The sequence below is a fragment of the Astyanax mexicanus genome, chromosome 14, assembly GCF_023375975.1.
Source record: "Astyanax mexicanus isolate ESR-SI-001 chromosome 14, AstMex3_surface, whole genome shotgun sequence".
NCBI classification, from domain to species: Eukaryota; Metazoa; Chordata; class Actinopteri; order Characiformes; family Acestrorhamphidae; genus Astyanax; species Astyanax mexicanus.
Window position 1 is genome coordinate 3,373,370 of NC_064421.1, and position 21,235 is coordinate 3,394,604.

The 21,235-nt window shown below is 37.8% G+C and overlaps 1 protein-coding gene across 2 annotated transcripts in view; it reads right to left on the reverse strand.

The window, feature by feature from the left end:
• Positions 1-547: 547 nt before the first annotated feature.
• The window catches only part of ros1 (c-ros oncogene 1, receptor tyrosine kinase), a 36,801-nt gene continuing 16,113 nt past the window's right edge, over positions 548-21,235 (reverse strand). Inside the window, exons 13-28 of one of the 2 annotated variants that reach the window (XM_022673301.2) lie at positions 20,731-20,912; positions 19,513-19,704; positions 17,998-18,098; positions 15,737-15,951; positions 14,246-14,424; positions 12,290-12,452; positions 10,855-10,944; positions 10,594-10,720; positions 9,970-10,135; positions 8,580-8,644; positions 8,350-8,479; positions 6,995-7,092; positions 6,007-6,210; positions 4,983-5,117; positions 3,387-3,538; positions 548-2,484 (exon numbers count right to left, since the gene is read on the reverse strand). In XM_022673301.2, the coding sequence (XP_022529022.2) occupies positions 2,291-2,484; positions 3,387-3,538; positions 4,983-5,117; positions 6,007-6,210; positions 6,995-7,092; positions 8,350-8,479; positions 8,580-8,644; positions 9,970-10,135; positions 10,594-10,720; positions 10,855-10,944; positions 12,290-12,452; positions 14,246-14,424; positions 15,737-15,951; positions 17,998-18,098; positions 19,513-19,704; positions 20,731-20,912 (2,393 nt within the window). In that variant the 3' untranslated portion in view covers positions 548-2,290. Of the gene's footprint in view, positions 2,485-3,386; positions 3,539-3,558; positions 4,328-4,982; positions 5,118-6,006; positions 6,211-6,994; positions 7,093-8,349; positions 8,480-8,579; positions 8,645-9,969; positions 10,136-10,593; positions 10,721-10,854; positions 10,945-12,289; positions 12,453-14,245; positions 14,425-15,736; positions 15,952-17,997; positions 18,099-19,512; positions 19,705-20,730; positions 20,913-21,235 lie in introns of those variants that run through there. The other variant, XM_049464005.1, reaches the window with a different exon arrangement.

Below are 21,235 nucleotides of genomic sequence, written 5' to 3' on the forward strand. Positions count from 1 at the left end.
GGTACTAAAGCCCACCGCTTAAGGAGCGTCTGGCATTTTCACGACAGTTTAGAAAGCGTCTGACTGGTACGAAAACAGTTTAGGGAGTGTCTGATTGGTACTAAAGCATACAGTTTAGGGAGTGTCTGATTGGTACTAAAGCATACACTTTAGGGAGCGCCTGACATGTTCACGACAGTTTAGAAAGCGTCTGACTGGTATAAAAAAAAGTTTAGGGAGTGTCTGATTGGTACTAAAGCATACAGTTTAGGGAGTGCCTGTTTGGTACTAAAGCATAAAGTTTAGGGAGCGTCTGACATGTTCAATGCAGTTAAGAAAGCGTCTGACTGGTACTAAAACACACTGCTTTAGGGAGCGTCTGACATGTTCAAGTCGGTTAAGAAAGTATCTGACTGGTACAAAAAACACACGGGTCTGACATGTTCATCTCGCTTTATAAAAACATCCAATATATACAAAAAAATGTGTCATTGATACGAAAATATAATTCATTAAATAAAGAGTATGATATGAAAAACTGACATATGAATGAAAAGGCATTTGAACATGAGTGTCCACACTTTTATTACAAAAATATAATAATTACATGTTTATACATTCTTTGAGTGCCCTGCATTACGCTTATATCGCTTATATATGCTTATAGGAAAAAAATATATTTCACAAAATGTGACTTGTAATATAAACGTAGTGTGGCGTGAGGAGGCGGGGGAGTTGTGGGTCCGCCCCACGCCAGAGCGCAAAGCCATGCCTGTCTCAGCTGGCCCGCATGAGGGCTGATTGAGCCGCCAGTTGAGACAGGCATATATACTCAGCCTCCGCCATCATTTGGGAAGAACTCTTACACTGGGGAGCTGAGGGCTGAGGCTGCACGGACTCGTATGTAGCATGTAAAAGTAAACTACGTAACTCTACAGACTCTAGAGCCCCACTGGGCGGTAGCTATGTTTAATTGAGTTATTCTGGGTGTGGTGGAGGGCGTTAAAAGCAAATAAAAGGTATGATTTGAGTTCATTTAATCCCCGTGTCTGTGTATCTCTGTGAGCTTCCTCCTTCCGGGTCACAGTGGTCACGCCCCTAACCCCAGGGGCCTACCACAGTAGCCAAAGTGAATCAATTCTGATTTGAAAAAAAAAAAAATGCGTTCACACAGCTATAAAAAAATCTGATCTGAGCCACATTGAGCAAAAAATCAGATTTGCGTCACTGCAGACTAGTACAAACTAACAGACAGTTTAGGGAGCGCCTGACATGTTCAAGTCAGTTTAGAAAGCATCTGACTGACAGAAAAAAACACAGTTTAGGGAGCGTCTGACTGGTACTAAGCCATACAGTTTAGGGAGGGTCTGGCATGTATAAGTCAGCTAGGAAAGCATCTGACTGGTAGGAAAACCAAGCTTAGGGAGCGTCTGACATGTTAGAAAGCATCTGACAGTTAAAACTATTTACTTTTAAGAGTATCAGAAATGTGCAAATCACTTTTGAAAGCAAATAGGAAAATAGGAACAAAATATATATTAGGGAGTATCTGTTATATTCAACTCACTAAATTAAATGTATGATAGAAATATATAAAAAAAAACATTTTAACATTTTAAAACATTTCTGACATATAAATGAAAATATATTTAAACATGGGTGTCCACATTTTATTAAAAAAATATCATAATTACATCTTTATACATTCTTTGATTGTTCTAAATTACACTTATATCTTGGTCTGACATGTTCATATGACTTTGGAAAGAATATTTTACTTAAAAAAACATTTTAGGTAGTGTTAAACATCTTATTTTAGAAAGCATGACAGTGAAAAACACATATTTACCATAGGGAGTGTCTGACATGTTCAACTTGCTTTAGAAAGCATTCAATATGCACGAAAACATATCGTAGGTATTTACTTTAGTATACATGCAGAGAAAACATGAAATAGGCACAAAAACATTAAACAACAAACAATATTCCTAAAACATTACTTTAGGGAGCGTCTGATGTTTAACATACATTTGAAAACATCTGATAAGCACAAAAACATATTTTTGGGAGTGTATGATTTGTTCAGCTCACTTTAGAGTGCATCCCATATGAAGAGAAAATGTTAGGGAGTGTCTGACATGTTTAATTCATTTTAGAAAACATTCGATAGGCACAAATACATACTTAGGGAGCGTGTGGCATGTTCAATTCTCTTTAAAAAGTGTTTGAGGGTCAAAAAGTCCAGTATTAAACAAAGCTTTTCATTATTTACAGGCTAAATATATATTTGGTCAGTCCTTTTATCCTTTTTTCATCTGTCCTCTGTAGTAGAGAAGTAATCTGTGGGACTGCTGTTGCTGCTGCTGCTGCTGTTTGTGTTTTCTGCCTGATCAGCTCGATACATCAGGTAGTTGAGGCCTTCATTGCTGAGAACATGAGTCAGTCCTGATCCCAAACCCTCGTCTGCATCCTCACCTCTACACTCTTCCTCCTCCTCTTCTTCCTCTGTAAAAGAAACAGACAGAAGTTAATGCGTGTGATTAATCTAATTTGACCACAACCTATTCCTGTAATTCACTCATTTTACAGAATCTGCTGTTGTATTAGCAATTTTTAGCTGTATTTAGCAATATAAACATGGTGATAGTGATTTACTAATAATGAGTTCAGAAGGTAGATAACTTCTTAATTGTGCTAATAGACGGATTAAATGTCTATCATGCACACACACACAGATTTGCTAGCAGGTTTTATTTACAGGTTGTTTCCAGGTTGTGAATGCGGAATATGGAGCTAGAGTTCATGTCCTTTATTAACACTCGCAACTCTTTTTGTCCCCCTTTCCCAATGATACAAAGAAGTTGTGAATAATACAATAATGACAGCATTAATATAAATATATGTGGGTTCGGGAGATTGCTATTTCGAATCCCGGTCATGCAGCGTGCCATCAGCTGCCGGAGCCCTAAGAGAGTAAAATTGGTCTTGCTCTCTCTTTTGGTGGGTACAATAGATGGCACTCTCTCTTTCCCCTCATCACTCCTAGGGTGATGTGGATCAGCAGAAGGCTGCGTCTGTGAGCTGATGTATCAGAACTGAGTCGCTGCGCTTTCCTCCGAGTGTTAGCGCTGTGATGCTACTCGGCAATGCTGCATCAGCAGCAGCTCAAAAAGAGGCGGAGTCTGACTTCACATGTATCGGAGGAGGTGTGTGCTAGTCTTCACCCTCCTGGTGTTGTGGGGTATTACTAGTGATAGAGGGAGTCCTAATGAGTGGGTTGGGCAATTGGCCTTGTAAATTGGGGGGAAAAATGGGATAAAAATCTATCAGCTTGTCCAGAAATGCATGTAGTCATGTTCTTTTCTATATATTTCACACTTCAGATTAAGGTATCGGTGGAGTCTCACCGTCCTCTGTGTAGGCGTCGTTCATGTGGCCGGTTTTCCCTCCCCGGCTGAAGGTTTCAGTCTCTCTGAGTTTGAGCACAGTGGTGTGAAGGCAGCGGAAACTCGGCCTCTCTCTGGGCTGCTTCCTCCAACACGCCAACATCACGTCATAACTGAGGGGGTCAAATATCCAGAGTTATTTCTCTTACAAAAAGATCTGCTTTAACACTGACAGAACAAAATTGAGGAGCAGTTATTCTTATCAGGTATTATTCTCATTTAAAAAGAGAAAGAATAACTGATTTCTCCTAAAAGAAAATAGTTTGTACTGTATACTGCACTTAAATTTTTTTAATTTTCCCAAAAATCGATGCGAGAGTGCGTCTTATAAACCGATGCGCTCTGATCCAATGTATGAATTCTATCAGTCAGGTATTAAGGAGCAGTAAAGCCACTCCACTGAAGTACAGAGTTATACAGGAATTTCAGTTTAGTTCTACAACACTGAGACTTTGAGAGTGGTGCAGTATTAGCGTTAGCCATTTGCTGCGCTAAGCACTAGTTCTTTCACTCTTTAGAGGTGAGTATTATTGGCCTGTAGCCTGCTGCTAACCCCGGCTAGCACTGCTGGAGCAGCATTAGCATTACCTGCTAACTGAGCTAAGCTCTAGCTTTTTTGCCATTCAGATGTGAGTATTACCGGCCTGTAGCCTGCTGCTAACCCCGGCTAGCACTGCTGGAGCAGCATTAGCATTAGCTGCTAACAGGTTCCAATGTGAGTATATCGGACTGTATTCTGCGTGTTTACTGTGTTAAAACAAGCTATGTTGGACGAACCGCTAACTAATATCACCCTTGCTTACCGGAACACTCAGGGTTTCTCAGTGTAGTGCTGAAGGAAAACATGGCGACACCCCTGTTCCCTACTAGTGTAGCTTAATGCGCCTTATTATCCGGTCTGCCTTATGTATGAAAATAGACAAGAAAATAATCATTCATAGAAGTTATTTGTTGGAAGGGCACAATTAAGTTCCATAGCTCACATACAAAAAAGTCTAAATAAATAAACTAACACAAAAAGGTGATTATAAAGAATATAATAATACTAATGTACAGTTTTAATAAAGATGCAAAATTATGTCTATAAGAATGACACATTTGTGTATATACAGCTCTGGAAAAAAAAGAGACTTAAAAATGATAACCAAAAATTTTAACCAAATTAAAAACCTCTGGAATATAATCAAGAGGAAGATGGATGATCACAAACCATCAAACCACCAAACTGAACTGCTTGAATTAAATTTGCACCAGGAGTAAAGCAGCATAAAGTTATCCAAAAGCAGTGTGTAAGAGTGGTGGAGGAGACTTTATGAATATGAACTTGTTTTCTTTGCATTATTTGAGGTCTGAAAGATCTGCATCTTTTTTTATTATTTCAGCCATTTCTCATTTTCTGCAAATAAATGCTCTAAATTACAATATTTTTGTTTGGTATTTGGGAAAAATGTTGTCTGTAGTTTATAGAATAAAATAGAAGAATCAGTGATTGAGATAATTGAGCAGGTGTCCCAGTAATTTTGTCCATATAGTGTATATCAGCTGTATGGTACGTACAGACTCTGAGGACACTCAGCAGGAGCAGGCAGTCGTCCTCCTACATTAACGTGGTGTAGAACCTCCTGGTTGGAGAAAGCAGGATACGGCTGCTTCCCTAATGTCATGATCTCCCACAGGAGCACACCAAACGCCCTGAGACACACACACACACACACATTTAAATGTTTAAATCAGGGAAAATATCAGAGCTGATTTGAAACAGTGAGTAATCAGATTACTGCAGTTATCTGATTATAAAAAATGATTTCTTAGATTAAGAAATGTGATGAAGATGTTGTATTTTAGGTTAGTAATCAGTTTTCTCAGTGCTTATAAGTTCTTAAACAGGGTATTCTATGGTTTCTCAGTCTGTGCTTCCATGAAAACAGACCCAGTAGTGGAAATAAATGGCTCCAGGCCACACAGTTAAATCAATCAAAGTGTAGATGAAGGACCACCAGGTGAAGACCCTGTCATGGCCAGCACAATCTCCTCATGAACCTCATAAAAAACCTCTGGATTATAATCAAGAGGAAGATGGATGATCACAGGCCATCAAACCACCAAACTGAACTGCTTTTATTTTTGCACCAGGAGTAAAGCAGCATAAAGTTATCAAAAAGCAGTGTGTAAGACTGGTGGAGGAGAACATGCCAAGACGCTTGATAGCTGTGATTTATGCATGTGCTCTAAACACCCACCCACCTATTTTCTCTGATTGGCTGAAGACGTAATCTTACTATACCTTAGCCAATCATTGCTTAGGCGGTTATCTCATCCTCCCCTCCCTTGTGACTCACACACACAATGCACACACACACACACACACATACACTTGTGCCTTTGTCTGTATGCGTGAAGTAAAAAAAAAAAGTTGATTGAGCGGCTAAAGTAACGTGCAGTAACGGGGTGTAATGGGGAAATGGTAACGGTGTTATAGTTACAGTCAGAGTAATTAGTTAGATTACTCCTTACTGAAAAAAGTAACGGCGTTAGTTACACCGTTTATTTCAACACCATTATTCACATTACTGGTGCTCACCACACGTCCGAGTGCTTATTAAAGATGCCGTCGGTCAGACTCTCGGGGGGCATCCAGCGGACGGGCAGGAGACCCTCCCCTCTCTTCCTGTAGTAATCGCTCTTATAAACATCCCGAGCCAAACCGAAATCTCCGATCTTCACCACCCGCTCAGGATCAGCGTATCCCCTCACTGAAACCAGACAGTTCCTCGCAGCAAGATCCCTGCAGAACACAAACCGGATACTGAACATAACTAAATACTGCATTACACATCTCTACCAATCATAGTCAGGAATAGTAAAATCCACTCGCTGCAGATAATAGAAACATTTAGAAACAATTAAAGCATCTGTAGTAAGAAATATTGTGTGCATATTACGTATAAACCTTGTATTTATAATAATAAGTAAGAATATTTATGTGTTTTCTAAACATTATAATTAACATTCTTAAGCCCTAACTGGATGGGATTAGTTTCTCAGGGGGTTCTGGGGTAATTTTCTCTTTTATCGGGGGTCCTCTGTGATTTTATTCCCGTCTGGAACGACCATGTATGTGTTTTTTTTCTCAGACGTCCTCTGAGAAAATTACAGGCTCAATTATATACTGTTTTTCTCTGAACTCCGTGCTCCTCCGGTAATTTTAGTCTATTTTAGTTTCGTAATTTGAGTTTCGTCTCCTCGCGTTTAATAAAATAGCTATTTGTCCACTGCTGCGCACCATAATTACACTTTGGACACGCGTTTCCACGGAGATCCACAACAGAAAACAGATCCCCAACAAAAAACACAACAGCGAGTGGAAATGGAGGAGCTACTGAACGTGATGTCATGTGACCGAGAAAAAAGCCTAAAAACTCACTGGTCCTCCTGTTTTTTCAATTGCAGTCCGAATGCAGGAGTTTTAAGTCTCTTTAAACACCACCACCATAATTACACATTATTAATAAATATATTGAACAGTGGCAATATAACAATTTCTATTACAGTTAGGACACTGCACACACCTGTGGATGAAATGGAGCTTCTCCAGATAAGCACATCCTTTGGCCACATCTAAACTGATGTCCAGAAGGCCGGTCAGGTCCAGAAGCTGACCCCGGTTCTGTAACAGTGAGGAGCAGTTCATCAGAGGTTATAGTGGGAGGTTATGGTTTATTCTTATTTAAATGGTCCAACATCGATTCATATAAACCTGAGATCTGCCTTTAAAAGTAGCTGATTTTTCCCTGCAGAGCTGGAGAAATGCTGCAGCTATAGAGCAAAAGATCCCGAACAGCAGCTCCAGAACAGCCAAACTAAGTTGCTAGTTACTAAAAAGCTGCTAGATTTTCATTTCCCTTTAAATTCCACCCTAAAGTCTTTTTTCATTTTAAAATGTCTAGTTTTGTCTCTAGTATGAATTAATGCCATGTGAGCTGTTTTTTGTGAGAAAAAAAATATGCATTCAGGTGTTTCTATTTAGCCCTGCTTTAGAGCAATAAATTAGTGGTCTCTGAAGAAAGACAGGATTTCATCTCTTGTTAATGAAAATTCATACATGCAAACATACCGCCTCTGATTGGCTAACAAAAGTGAAGCCACCACAGGTTGGGCGCCCCCTGCTTGCTGTTCGGTTTCAGAAAGCTGTGTAACCCAGCTTGCCCATAGGTTTCAATGGCAAAACAGAACAACTTTCAATCACGTTTGTTTCCAATATACTGTAATTCTACCTCCATTATTTAAATGCAGCAGCTAGTGTAACCTCTGCTTATATTGTTAAATTTTATATTCTCACAGAATTTATTTTTTAAAACGTTATTCAGGTCTATTTAAAAAGTTGAGGTTATTGGTGTGTAAAAGGGCGGGGTTACACCTAGCCGGGGTGGGACCAATGACTGTATGGGCGGGACCATAGACTGTGTGAGCTCTGTGGAGGTAGCCCTCAGGGGCGGGGTTATTTAAATGAGTAGGCTGTCTCTCCACAGTCTTTCTCCCTCCTCTGGTCTCTACTGCGCTCTACAGACTCGGGTGTCAGGATCGCCAACATGGAGGAAGATTTTGATTGGCTAACAGCACTGCAGCAGAGCACGACGAATGTTGTGTGACAAGTACACTGTTTTTGTGTTATGGGTACATTCAATTCTAAATTCTTCATATAAACACTATGTTTGATAATGAAAGATTGAGCATGTCTTACAGTTACAACATTAATTCTCTGAAAATATCTTTCATATCTGAACAAAACCCATAATTGTAAATGAAATAAATGAATCAATATTGAAATAAATCAAATCAAGTCAAATCGAATTGGATCAAATTGGAAATGGGTCTGTGTGTGTTTGTGTGTGTGTGTGTGTGTGTTGTGAGGAGTGTTACTCACGTTGGAGGGCCGAGCTCCAATCAGATATGAGCGCAGGTCCCCCCCCTCCATCAGCTCCAGGATGATGTAATGTGGTTCGTTCAGCACACACACACCCAGCAGCCGCAGGATGTTCGAGTGATTAAACTGACTGAACACACACACACACACACACAGAGACACACACACCTTATAACAGGGTCTTCTACACCCGAGTAATCTTCAGGCAGTGATAAAGTGTTTCCTCTTACCTCATTAAATGAGCCTCTTTCAGAAACTCGATTTTCTCCTGTTCAGCGGCGTGTTTACGCAACGTCTGATCACAGATAATCAAATTATTATTCAATTACCTGGTTTACGACTAATGTTAATATATTCAGTACACAACATGAATTATACAGTATACTGTGCATGCTGAATTATTCAATATCCGTTTGATTTATTCAGTATCCATCCTGTACTATTCATTATCCACTATGATTTATTCAGTATGTACTGAGAATTCTTTAGCATCCACTATGAACTTTCCCTATTAACTACTAATTATACAATATCTACTATAAATGTGGCTAATTCTTTAGTATCTACTATGGATTATTCAGTATGTATTGAAAATTATTCAGAATGTTAACTATAAACTACTTATTTGCAGTATCTACTATAAATGGAGATAATGATTTAATATATACAATGAATTATTCAGTATCTATTACAAATGAATTAGTATCCACTATGAATTATTCAGTATCTACTATAAATTAATTAGTATGCCCTATAACTTATTCTGTATGTACTGAGAATTATTCAGCACCCACTATGTTTTATTAGCATCCACTATGAATTATTCAGCACCCACTATGTTTTATTAGCATCCACTATGAATAATTCAGCATCCACTATGATTTATTTACCTTACACTATGTTTTATTCAGCATCCACTATGAATTATTCAGCATCCACTATGAATTATTCAGTGCCCACTATGAATAATTCAGCATCCACTATGATTTATTTACCTTACACTATGTTTTATTCAGCATCCACTATGAATTATTCAGCATCCACTATGAATTATTCAGTGCCCACTATGAATAATTCAGCATCCACTATGATTTATTTACCTTACACTATGTTTTATTCAGCATCCACTATGAATTAGTCAGCTTTCACTATGTTTCATTCAGCATCCATAATGAATTTTTCAGCATCCACTATAAATTATTTAACATCTACTATAATTTATTTAGCTTACATTATGATTTACTCACCATCCACTATGAATTATTCAGTTTCTATTACAAATTATTCAGCCTGTCTGCTAAAAATGATTTTGTATCCACTATGAATATTCCATATTTATTGTTAAGTATGCAGTATTGAATAATGAATAATTATTTAGAATACATTATGTATACAGTATTCAGTGTCTGTTATGACTTATTTGTATTTCCTCTGGATTATTAAGTATCTCTTTTGAGAGTAGTAAAATGTTAAATGTGCAAGTAATGTGTTTTAATAATATTTATTTTTAATTATTTAATTTTAAGGCAATAAATTGCAATTATTTGTTATTAATAATTATCTGTTATTAATAGCAGACAGAAGGAATGGATTTGCTGATTAGGTTAAATGAAGGTGTACCTTTACAGCGACTCTTTGGTCAGGTGTGGCGTCACCGCTCTGCCCTCTAGCGGCGACTCCCTCATAAACCTCCCCGAAAGCTCCACTGCCCAGAAGCTTCAGCAGCTTCAGACCCTCCCGCCGAAACACCGGCAGAGACTCCACCTCCTTATGGACCGGCAGCGCACTGATACAGGATACCGGTAAATACAGTTGTTGAGTGTGGAATATGGAGCTAGACTAGCCTGTAGTTCCTCCATTAAAACTCTCTGTTTAACTCAGTAACTCAATATAATTTAAAAAGCATCTAAACTACCCTGAGATAAACACATATATACAGGGAACTATCAGCATTAAAATAAATTATTAATCATAATTTTAATCATAATCCATCACAAAATATTATATTATTTGATGATAATTTAATTTCAACAATCTAACACTGAATCAATACCTATTATTAAAAGTTAAGTTATTAGAGATGAAAATGTAAGATTAATCATGATTAATCACAGAATCTGTTGCTATTAATCTGATTATTTTTTAACCAATTGACACCACTAATAAAAAGACAAATACACAATAAAATATTAAATATTCTGTATTTACTGTGTGTTTACAGTAGTTTGAATAACTCCAGTTTACCTGACAGCGTAGCAGGCGTTTCCCAGTCCCACTAATCCCCTGATATTTTCCAGTTCTTTATCCTGGTGGAACAAACTGGTCTGGCTGTTCATCTCATCTGCCTTTCTTCTGCGTCTTCTGGAGAAAACTTTAACATAACACACATTAACAATTAACAATTTATATTTATGTATTTTAAGGTTTTCTACTACATTTCAGCTATTCTGCTATATATATAATATATAATAATAATATATAATAAATAAAGGACTGTAAACTCACTAAACACTCCAACGATGATGATAACGGCTGCAAGAACACTTATAACAGCGCTCAGTATGATCAACTGCTTATTATCTTCTGCAGGAGGATCTGTGGAGAGATGAGAGACTGGTTAAAAACAGTGTACTAAGGAAAGTTCAGTTTAGGATAAGAATAACAGTTTCAAACATTCATTAGAAACAAAACAAATCGGGAAACTTCTGTCTATTTTGTTGTGAAATAATATTAATGTAAAAGACAAATCCATAGCCCTATCCCGATGGGATTAGTTTCTCAGGGGGATGCCTTCTACTCAGTGATAAAACTCCTGCATCCGGACTGCAATTGAAAAGACAGGAGGACCAGTGAGTTCTTTTGGCTTTCTCAGTCGCATGACATCACAGCGTTCAGTAGCTCCTCCATTTCCACTAGCTGTTGTGTTTTTTACGTGGATCTCCATGGAAACGCACGTCGAAAGTGTAACTACTGTGCGCGGCAGTGGACAAATAGCTATTTTATTAAAATGCGAGGAGATGAAACTCAGAGATGTGCTCAGAACTCCTCAGAACTGAATATTACTGAATATTATCTGAGGTGTGATTTAAAGCGGGCTGTTCATGATCAGAAACCATCAAACCTGACTGAACTGGAGATGATTTGTAAAGAAGAATGATCCAAAATACCTTCAACCAGCAGCCAGACTCTCATTGGAAGCTATAGGAAGACTTTAGAGGCTGTTATTTTTGCAAAAGGAGGATCTATCTATTTTTTTCTGTTGGGGTGACCAAATTGATACACCTGCCTAATTTTGTTTATGAATGAATGATGAATGAAGTTCAACTAATATAGCGCCTCTCTAGAAACCCAAGGACGCTTTACATTTTACACATTTTTTTTTTTCACGTACAACCATTCATACTCAGCACTCATCCACACACTGCTGAGAAGCGGCAGCCAATAGTGCACAGCATACTCTCAACCGGAAATGACCGTCCACATGGAGGACTGTATTGGGCACTACAGCTGTTACCCAGCATTTATCCATATCTGGGCACAGTCATACATACATTTACACACACACACCAGATCAATTTGGAGTATAAAATTTTTCAGGGCAATTTAGAGTATCCAATTTCACCTGATCTCCAGTTTTTGGACTGTGGGAGGGAATCCACACAGTCACGGGGAGAACATGAAAACTCCACCCAGATAGGGACTTGAACCCAGTGCTGGGAGGCGAACCTGCTAACCACTAAGCCACTGTGCTGTTTAAAGAATTATTGCACACTTTCTGTATATCCTATAAACTTCATTTCACTTCTTAAATATATGTTAGGTGTTTCTAATAAACTGAATGTCCACTGAATGCAGGTAGAAGAAGGTCTAATATCGCGACAGCTCAGTGTATAACAGTCAGTATAGATAATAGGATGTTAATGTGTCCTGTAGGTCTTACCTGGTCCTGGTGTGAGGAGCAGACGAGATGTGGAGACTCCTCTGCCCCACAGTGTAAATGGAGTTATGGTGATATTAAAACTGCTGCTGGGTTTGAATTTTGTCACTTGTATAACAGGTTCAGGGAAGGTGTTGAATGGGAGACAGTATCTCGTAGAGTAAATCTATGGGTGGGAAAACATTCAGATTAAATTTCAGATAATTCACAGATAACCCTTACGGACCCCTTAAGTATATCTTATAATATAAAGTCTATATTATTTTCTTTTATATGTCTACGTTACCATGTAATTTTCTCGATTATAAATTAATACTGATAGTGATTTAGACTATGAAGGAACACATAAGGAATCATGTACAGTAGTACCCTTTCAGACCGTGCATTTATTACAATGGACAGCATGTGTGGTGTTCGGGTCTGTGGGACCCGTTTTCATTTCTCATCAAATGATACCAAAAAAATATTTTTTCTAACTCAAACTCATTGGCATTGGCTCAATATTTGTGAAAAACATATATCAAAACACATTTTCGATAAACACACGCTGTACACCCCCCCCCCCACACACACACACATTTATATTACATACAGTATGTTTGGCCAAGGGCTAATAAACATTGCTTCATTTGTAAATTTGAAACTAAACAAATTTTCTACTCATATCTTGAGTTTAATTCATTTTCTTTTACATTTTATTAAAAAACTAATAAAAAAAAAGAGTAGCACTTTTTAAAAGAAATGTAACATAAGAAAGGTAAAGGGCAAATATTAACCATGTAAGCTGTTTATATTGCTTGCAATTTAGGTGAAGCGAGCATGTGTAAAGCATTTTAATGTAAAATTGCTTAATTTTGCTGAATTAAATACAAGTAACAAAGTAAACGAGAAACAAAAATATGACACCACACAAGGGTTAATGTTTTGTTTCAAATAATGCTAATTAAAGCATTAAACAAGCCAATGAAAAGTTTACAGAAGCTTAGCCCCACCCACTGCATCAGAAATAAAAAACAGCAACTCAGACTTTACACTAGAGACACTAGAGACAACAAAGCAAAGTAAGAGCTAATTTTAACTCTTTTTTTATGGTATTTAGAACACTTTTATCACGTTAATGTTACTGTTTATGGACGATTGTAAATAAAGGTAAAAAGGTCAATATCAAACATAAAATAAAAACTGTTAAACACAGGCATCCAATGCAATGGACATTAAAAAAGAAATTAATTTTTTTCTTTTTTAGTTAATTGGATTTCATTTTTATGCAGATTTGTTCTAATACAAGACTATTAGAGTCTTCTTTTGTGTGAATCACAGACAGAAAACCGAATAAAAATGATTAAAAAAACTATTTAAAAAAAATCAGGTCTGAAAGGGTTAAAAGTGTTAAACAAACCAAAATACACTTTCTGAGGCTGGTAACTCTGATTAACTTATCCTGTGCAACAGAGGGATCTCTCGCTCTTCCTTTCCTGGAGCAGTCCTGATGAGTGCCAGTTTCACCATTATACTGTTTTTGATTGTCTTTGCGCTGACTGCACTTGAGGATACTTTCAGAGTTCTTGAAATTCTTCTTTTCAGATTGACTGACCTTAATTTTTAAGTATTTTTTCTTTATTTAGTTGAGTAGTTGTTGCTCCTCATAATCAGGATTGTAACATTACTCAAATATTCACTATTCACTGTATACCTGTAACTCTACCTCTTCACTACTTTACTTTAACTGATGCTCTCAAACACTTTATTAAGAGACAAGAAATTCAAGTAATTAACTCTTGATGAGTTCAGCACAGCTGTTAACTGAAAGCCTGAATTCCAGGTGACTCTTCCTCATAAAGCTGACTGAGAAAGTGTTTTATGTTCAACCCTCTATTACACTTTAACATTAACATCTATAATGAATTTTTAATATCATTAATAAATGGATGTTCCCAATAAGAAAATAAAGTAATTCACCTTTTGTATTTCTGGATGGTAAGGCTGTATATCAGTAGAAACTACACAGTACATCACTGTGCCGAACTCCACACTGCTGGGCTCCCACAGGACTTTAAACACTGTGTGATTTCCTTCCAAGCGGATAGACGGCCATGGAACTGCTGGTGGGATCACCAGAGGAGGAGACACAAATCCATCTAAAAAAACACAGCATTCATTAATAAACATATATAATACAACATAAAACAAGAACTCGACACTTAATAATGTTATTACAAAAATCTACATGTAAAAAAATTGTTGATTTGTCATTGTGTCACTGATACAGAATGTAAAACAAAGTTAAATGTATTTAATTGTATAAAGAACGTCTGTAAAGAATTTAATAGATTATACATATATTGTATGTATAGACATGCTAGAACTAGGTCTAGGGCTGCGCGATATTGGAAAAATTTTACATTCGTTGAATATACAGGGGTTGGACAATGAAACTGAAACACCTGTCGTCATTTTAGTGTGGGATTTTAGGTTTCATGGCTAAATTGGAGCAGCCTGGTGTTCAATCTTCATTAATTGCACATTGAACCAGTAAGAGCAGAGTGTGAAGGTTCAATTAGCAGGGTAAGAGCACAGTTCTGCTCTAAATATTACAATGCACACAACATTATGGGTGACATACCAGTTCAAAAGAGGACAAATTGTTGGTGCACGTCTTGCTGGCGCATCTGTGGCCAAGACAGCAAGTCTTTGTGTTGCATCAAGAGCCACGGTATCCAGGGTAATGTCAGCATACCACCGAGAAGGACCAACCACATCCAACAGGATTAACTGTGGACGCTGTAAGAGGAAGCTGTCTAAAAGGGATGTTCGGGTGCTAACCCGGATTGTATCCAAAAAACATAAAACCACGGCTGATCAAATCACGCAGAATTCAATGTGCACCTCAACTCTCCTGTTTCCACCAGAACTGTCCATCACCACAATACATTATTGTGCTCTAAAACCAGGAGTTTCAGTTTCATTGTCTAACCCCTGTATATCGAGATATGAAACAATGCAGGGCCCATGACACCCCAAAAAAACAGCAAAATAACAGTAATCAGCCATTTAATCAGATATTTAAATGGCTTTTTAAAAGGTAAAGTGTTTGTTTTTCTGGGATTAAAAGTGTAAATTAAGCTGTAACTGGAAATATCTGTGGCGCAAAACTGTGCTGGAGGTGCACAGCTTTCCACACGTACTCAAGTTTACAAGCACGTGCCCAACCATGTGGATGGAGGTCATACTGTTACCTCGCACTCCCCCTTCCCCTCGCACTTCTCAGGCAGCAGCAGCCTGTCACTCTCACAGACACAGAGACAGCGCTGTGTATCTACTTCTTGTGTCAAGAATCAAAACACTGCAACATGACATGTTTAATTGCCTTAAGTGACATCACACGTCCTGCAATGTGACTACTGCGGATGCAAACATCGTGATAAAGAATGTAAATCTGAAGGATCTGACCTGGCAGAGGTTTGAGTGTTGGCTGCAGTAGAGTAAACGCTGTCAGGGTGTTATTGGGAGACATGAACACGGTTCTGTTCTGATCCACCTCCTGAATCCTCAACTCCCCATCATCCCCCAGCCACAGCAACCGCCCGCTGTAGTACGCCAGCTGCTGATTCAACACCTGAGAGGAGCTCCACCTCAGAAACAGCGTCACTCTGGAGTCCTGAGATCTGCAGAGCATCAGAAAACTGCACTTTAAACCATTTCATAACACAAGATTCAGTTAAATATGACAACTTAGTAACTTAAGACTATCGGATCTATTTTAATGGTCTATAGTCGAGGAGTAAACTGTGCACCATGCAGCTTGATTAAGGGTGTGTCGACATGTCTTTGCTATCAGAACGACGGGGAAAGTACACCTTGCACAGCTCGAAACACGCAAAAGACATGAACTAATTCTCTTAATTAATCATGAGTGTGTTTAATTTTGGTCGTAATGTAAAATAAACCAGTCAGAGTGTCACTTGATCATCATTCCCTTTAAGAGTCAGGTGAGCTCTGACTTTGGCGGATTGCTATTTTAACAGTGCAGCTACCTGAATGTGTCCAGCACTTCTCAGCAGAGGTAATTGACCTGCTTGTTCATTCTGTTTATTCTGTTTATTGTTGATGTGTGCTTAACAAGTAGGGCTGCAATTAATGATCATTTTGGTAGCAGACTAATCTGATGATTATTTTTTCGATTAGTCGATTAGTCAACGATTATTTCTGCCATGTCCTCCATCTCTAAAACACCAGAAAAACAGATAAACATGAGATTTAAAAGGCATTTAAATGTCTGGATGTTGTTTAAATGTGGAAATTACTATTATTTAGTAAGTTTATATGTAATCTGTTGAGTTTGGGCACTTTTGAAGACACAAACTAAGTTGAGTGAAAACTGTGTGAGTGAAACATTTACCCATTTATTTATTTATTTATCTCCCATTGCACTTCTGTCTCCTGCACTTTGTGTAATGCAATACTGTTCCGAATAAACAATTAGTCGACAATTCAATTCATAGTCGACAAATTTAAATAATCGACATTGCCGATTATATCGACTAATCCTTGCAGCCGTATTAACAAGTTGGTGTGTACGTTGGAGTTAGGGATGCCCCTGTGTTTAAAATTCACTGCCAACATAACAATAAACGTCTGATTGCTGACTGTTGTCAGGGTTGTATTCAGTCAGTGGCGCACCTGTGTTTTCCCTTGCCAAGGTACTGTAGCAATACGCCAGAAATTTACCTAAACACACCTCATTTTCAGACCACTACGTCCATCAGTGTAGATATATTCAGAAGCTCTGTTGCTATTTAAACGACGCAGGCAAAAGGAGTGAAAATAGACTGTTGGCGGGGTGTAAGATAGCAATGAGCATCACAACGTGCCTTATGCAGAGTTTAAAATAGGAACTCATATGTCCAAAAGTTTGCAGATACCCCTTCCAATGAAAAAAGTATCACCCATTGCTAACACAAATGTGCAAAAGCACACACACAACGCCTGTAGAGAAACACTGCCAATAGAATAGGACTCTCTGGTGCATTTAAACAAGCATAAACCTATTAGACAGGGTTCATACACTTTTTAACCAATACATTTCCATGATTTTTCATTTACTTTTCCAGGCTTCCAAGGCTATTTTTTATGACCACACGATTGCTAAAACATCAGTGCAGATGTGGACAATAAAAAACAAAAATCAACTAAAACTATATTTAAAATTGATTATAGTAGGCTTAAAATAAATCTTCAATAATAAAATGTGTGTCAGATCCTGAGAGCTTCACTAAGTAGGGCTAAATTACTGAATACAATTTTTTTTTTGCTCAAAATAGATTTTCTCCATCGATAAACTGAAGCACAAAGATTTGTAGACCAAATTGCAATGACTTTTCCAAAACTTTCTGGGTATTTTTATTTTTCCAAAACTTATCCAGGCCTGGAAATTGCTATTCTCAAATTCCATGACTTTTCCAGGTTTTTCATGACCGTACAAACCCTGATTAGATCATGCCTAATGTCAGATCTGTCCAATGTTTTTGAATGGTAGTAAAAAGCCCTTGCTGGGCAGTAGAGTCAGTAAACTCCAACAAAAGCAGTAAAACCTCTTTTTAATATCCTTGATTTGGTAATAAACAGTGATTGATAAGTCCATATACTGTAGCTCACATCCTGCAGACATGTTATTTTATGCGCTACTGTAGGTTTGATTGGCAGGTATTTACCCCTCACTGCTGATATCCGCTCTGTAAAGGTGTATATAGGAGCCGTCCTGTTCCAGCCAGTACAGATTCCTCTCAGCTAGATCTGCAGCAATTCCAGCAATCTGTCCAAACAATAGCAGATAAATAAATTACAGTATCAGCCAAACCTTTAGAACCATCTTCTTTATGTTTATTATTTTCTAATGTATATTAAAATAGACTTTTTTAGTATTATACCTGTTTTTACATAAGTTAGTTAATAGATATATAGGTCTATGTTTTATACAAAACATGTTCACAAAGTTTCTAATACACAAAATATCTCACCAGCTCTGTTCTTACCACTTTCAGTTTCTTTTAGAATGAGCCGTTTAAGGGCTCTGACACTTTTATGCAAATAAGTTGTTGCTGGCTACGCCCCAATTTTCTCATATATTATATAGATGTATTAAACACAGAGTGATCTATTTTAAACTTTTATTTCTTTTATTGTTGATGATTATGGCTTACAGCCAATAAAAACCCCAAAAAATCAGTGTCTCAGAAAATTAGAATATTATATAAGACCAATTAGTACTTTTGGCAGTGTGGGCAGTGTGCCAAGTCCTGCTGGAAAATGAAATCTGCATCTCTATAAAAGTTTTTTTTAGCAGCGGGAAGCATGAAGTGCTGTAAGATTTTGTGGGAAAACAAAACTGCACTGACTTTAGACTTGATAATAAAACACAGTGGATCAACACCAGCAGATGACATGTCTCTCCAAATCATCACTGATTGGTGGAAACTTCACACTAGACCTCGAGCAGTTTGGACTGTGTGTCTCTCCACTCTTCCTCCAGACTCTGCTCCCTTTGATTTACTTTAAATGAAATGTAAAATTTACTGATGATCAGTGATGGTTTGGAGAGACATGTCTGTCATCTGCTGGTGTTGATCCACTGGGTTTTATTATCAAGTCTAAAGTCAGTGCAGTTTTGTTTTCCCACAAAATCTTACAGCACTTCACTTTTATGGAGATGCAGATTTCATTTTCTCATTAAAATGAAAACTCATTATTTGAAAGTGCTTACAGCTTCCTTGGGACACACCTTCTCATTCAGTGTTTTTCTTCATTTCTTTATTTAATGTATTTTCTACGTTGTAGATGAATCTTGATTAAAGACGCAAACACAATAAATGGACACATATGTAATTCTGTTGTAAACAGTAAAAAAGTGTTATTCCTCCACATGAATCTCCTGATCTAAACCTGATGATCTGAGATGGTGATTTGAGGTGATTTAATTGGGATGAGCTGGAGCTTCACAGCGTGAAGGAAAAGCAGCAGCTATTGTTCAGCACCTCCTGGAACTCCTTCTTTCAAGACGCTGAGAAAACTATTCCAGGTGACTCTCCCTCATGAAGACACTGAGATTAAAATCTCACCAAGAGTGTGCAGATCTGAACTCAAAGATGAATCTGATACTAAGAAGAATCTAAAGTATTGAATATGTGCAGAATCAGTAGTGTGATCAGTTCATTTATTTTATTTCCCACCTTTCTCCCAGAGAAGACACTCAGCTCTTTGAGGAGCTGCCGGTTCTCCCCGTCCAGCCGGCACACCTCCACGGTGGTCTCAGTGCTCCAGTAGATGGCAGCATTAGGTGAGTCTAAAAGCAGACTCTCAACTTTCTGCTTAGCCGTCAGAAACACTTCAGCATCCATCCCAGACTTTAATCCCCTGCAGATCTGACCATATAAAACACATAAAGACCAGCATTATCACACAACATCATTCACTGTGGACACTTTATTAGAAACGCCTACTATATACTACAGTACTTTGTGCTTTCACTCACTGTGGCCACTTTATTAGAAACACCTGCTATACTACCGCACCTTGTGCTTCCACTCACTGTGGCCACTTTATTGAAAACACCTACTTTTATACTACAGTATATTGTGCTTCCACTCACTGTGGCCACTTTATTAGAAACACCTACTATGCTACATTATATTGTGCCTTCACTCACTGTGGCCACTTTATTAGAAACTGCTATACTACAGTCGCTTCCAAAAGTATTGGAACAGTGAGGCCAATCGTATTATTTCTACTGTAGATATGTAAATATTTGGGTTGAATATTAAAATATTAACATGAGACAAAAGACCAATATTTTAGCTTGTATTTCCATGTAGAAGATGGGAAATCAAAACCATTAGAGCACAAATATTGTTTATAGCCAGAACAACGGTTGAAATGTCCTGAAGAAGAATGTCATCACTGGTGTACTAACTAACTGATGTTAAACAGATAGACCAAGAAAGAGCACAGCAGTTGATAAACAGAAACATTGTAAGTTCTGTAAAGAAAGACCCTAAAACCCCTAAAACAACTGTTAGTGCCATCAGCAACAACCTCCAGAGAGCAGGAGTGAAGATATCACAATCTACTTATCACAGAAAAAAGACTTCATGAACAAAAGTACAGAGGCTTTTTTTTTTAAATGGTTGGGTTCAGACAGAAGGTGATAAAGTATTTTCTGAACTGAATATCAGATCAAGATGTAAATACTTGGTAAATACTTTTGTCTTCTAATAATATTTTAATGACAAACCCAAATGTTTTTAATCTACAGCAGAAATAAATGGACTGGTCTCGCTGTTCCAATACTTTTGAAGAGGAGTTTATATTATTTTCTGCTTCCACTCACTGCCTACTTCACTGATGTTACTTGGTTTTAGTGTAGAGGATAAAACATTCACATTACGTACCATACTGGTGTTGCAGCTCCAGTATAAATATTGACCCAGCCAGTCAAACGCCACAGCGTCCGCCTTCATACTCTCAGGAACTATAAACACGTTAGGATCCGGAGAGTGCTCATCCAGCTCCATCCAGCTAATGTCTCCTGAACTGCTGGTCCAGAAGATTGTTCCATTATACCAGTCCATATCTGCACAACACCAGAGCACACGGAGAGATTATGAGACTGAAAAAAGCACAGCTATATAAAATCTGTCATATTTGTCACATTTATAAAGGAACACATAAGGAATCATGTAGTAAAGTTAAAAGTGTTAAACAAACCAGAATACTCTGTGAAGAAGCATTTATGTCCTTTTATCTGGGAAGCTGTTAGCTTGTGGTATTGAACTTATCCTGTGCAACAAAGGAAACCCTTGCTCTTCCTTTCCTGGGGCAGTGCCAGTTTCATCATTATTAACAATGGAGCTATGTTAACTGGCGGAGTGTTTATAACCAAACAGATCCTATTTT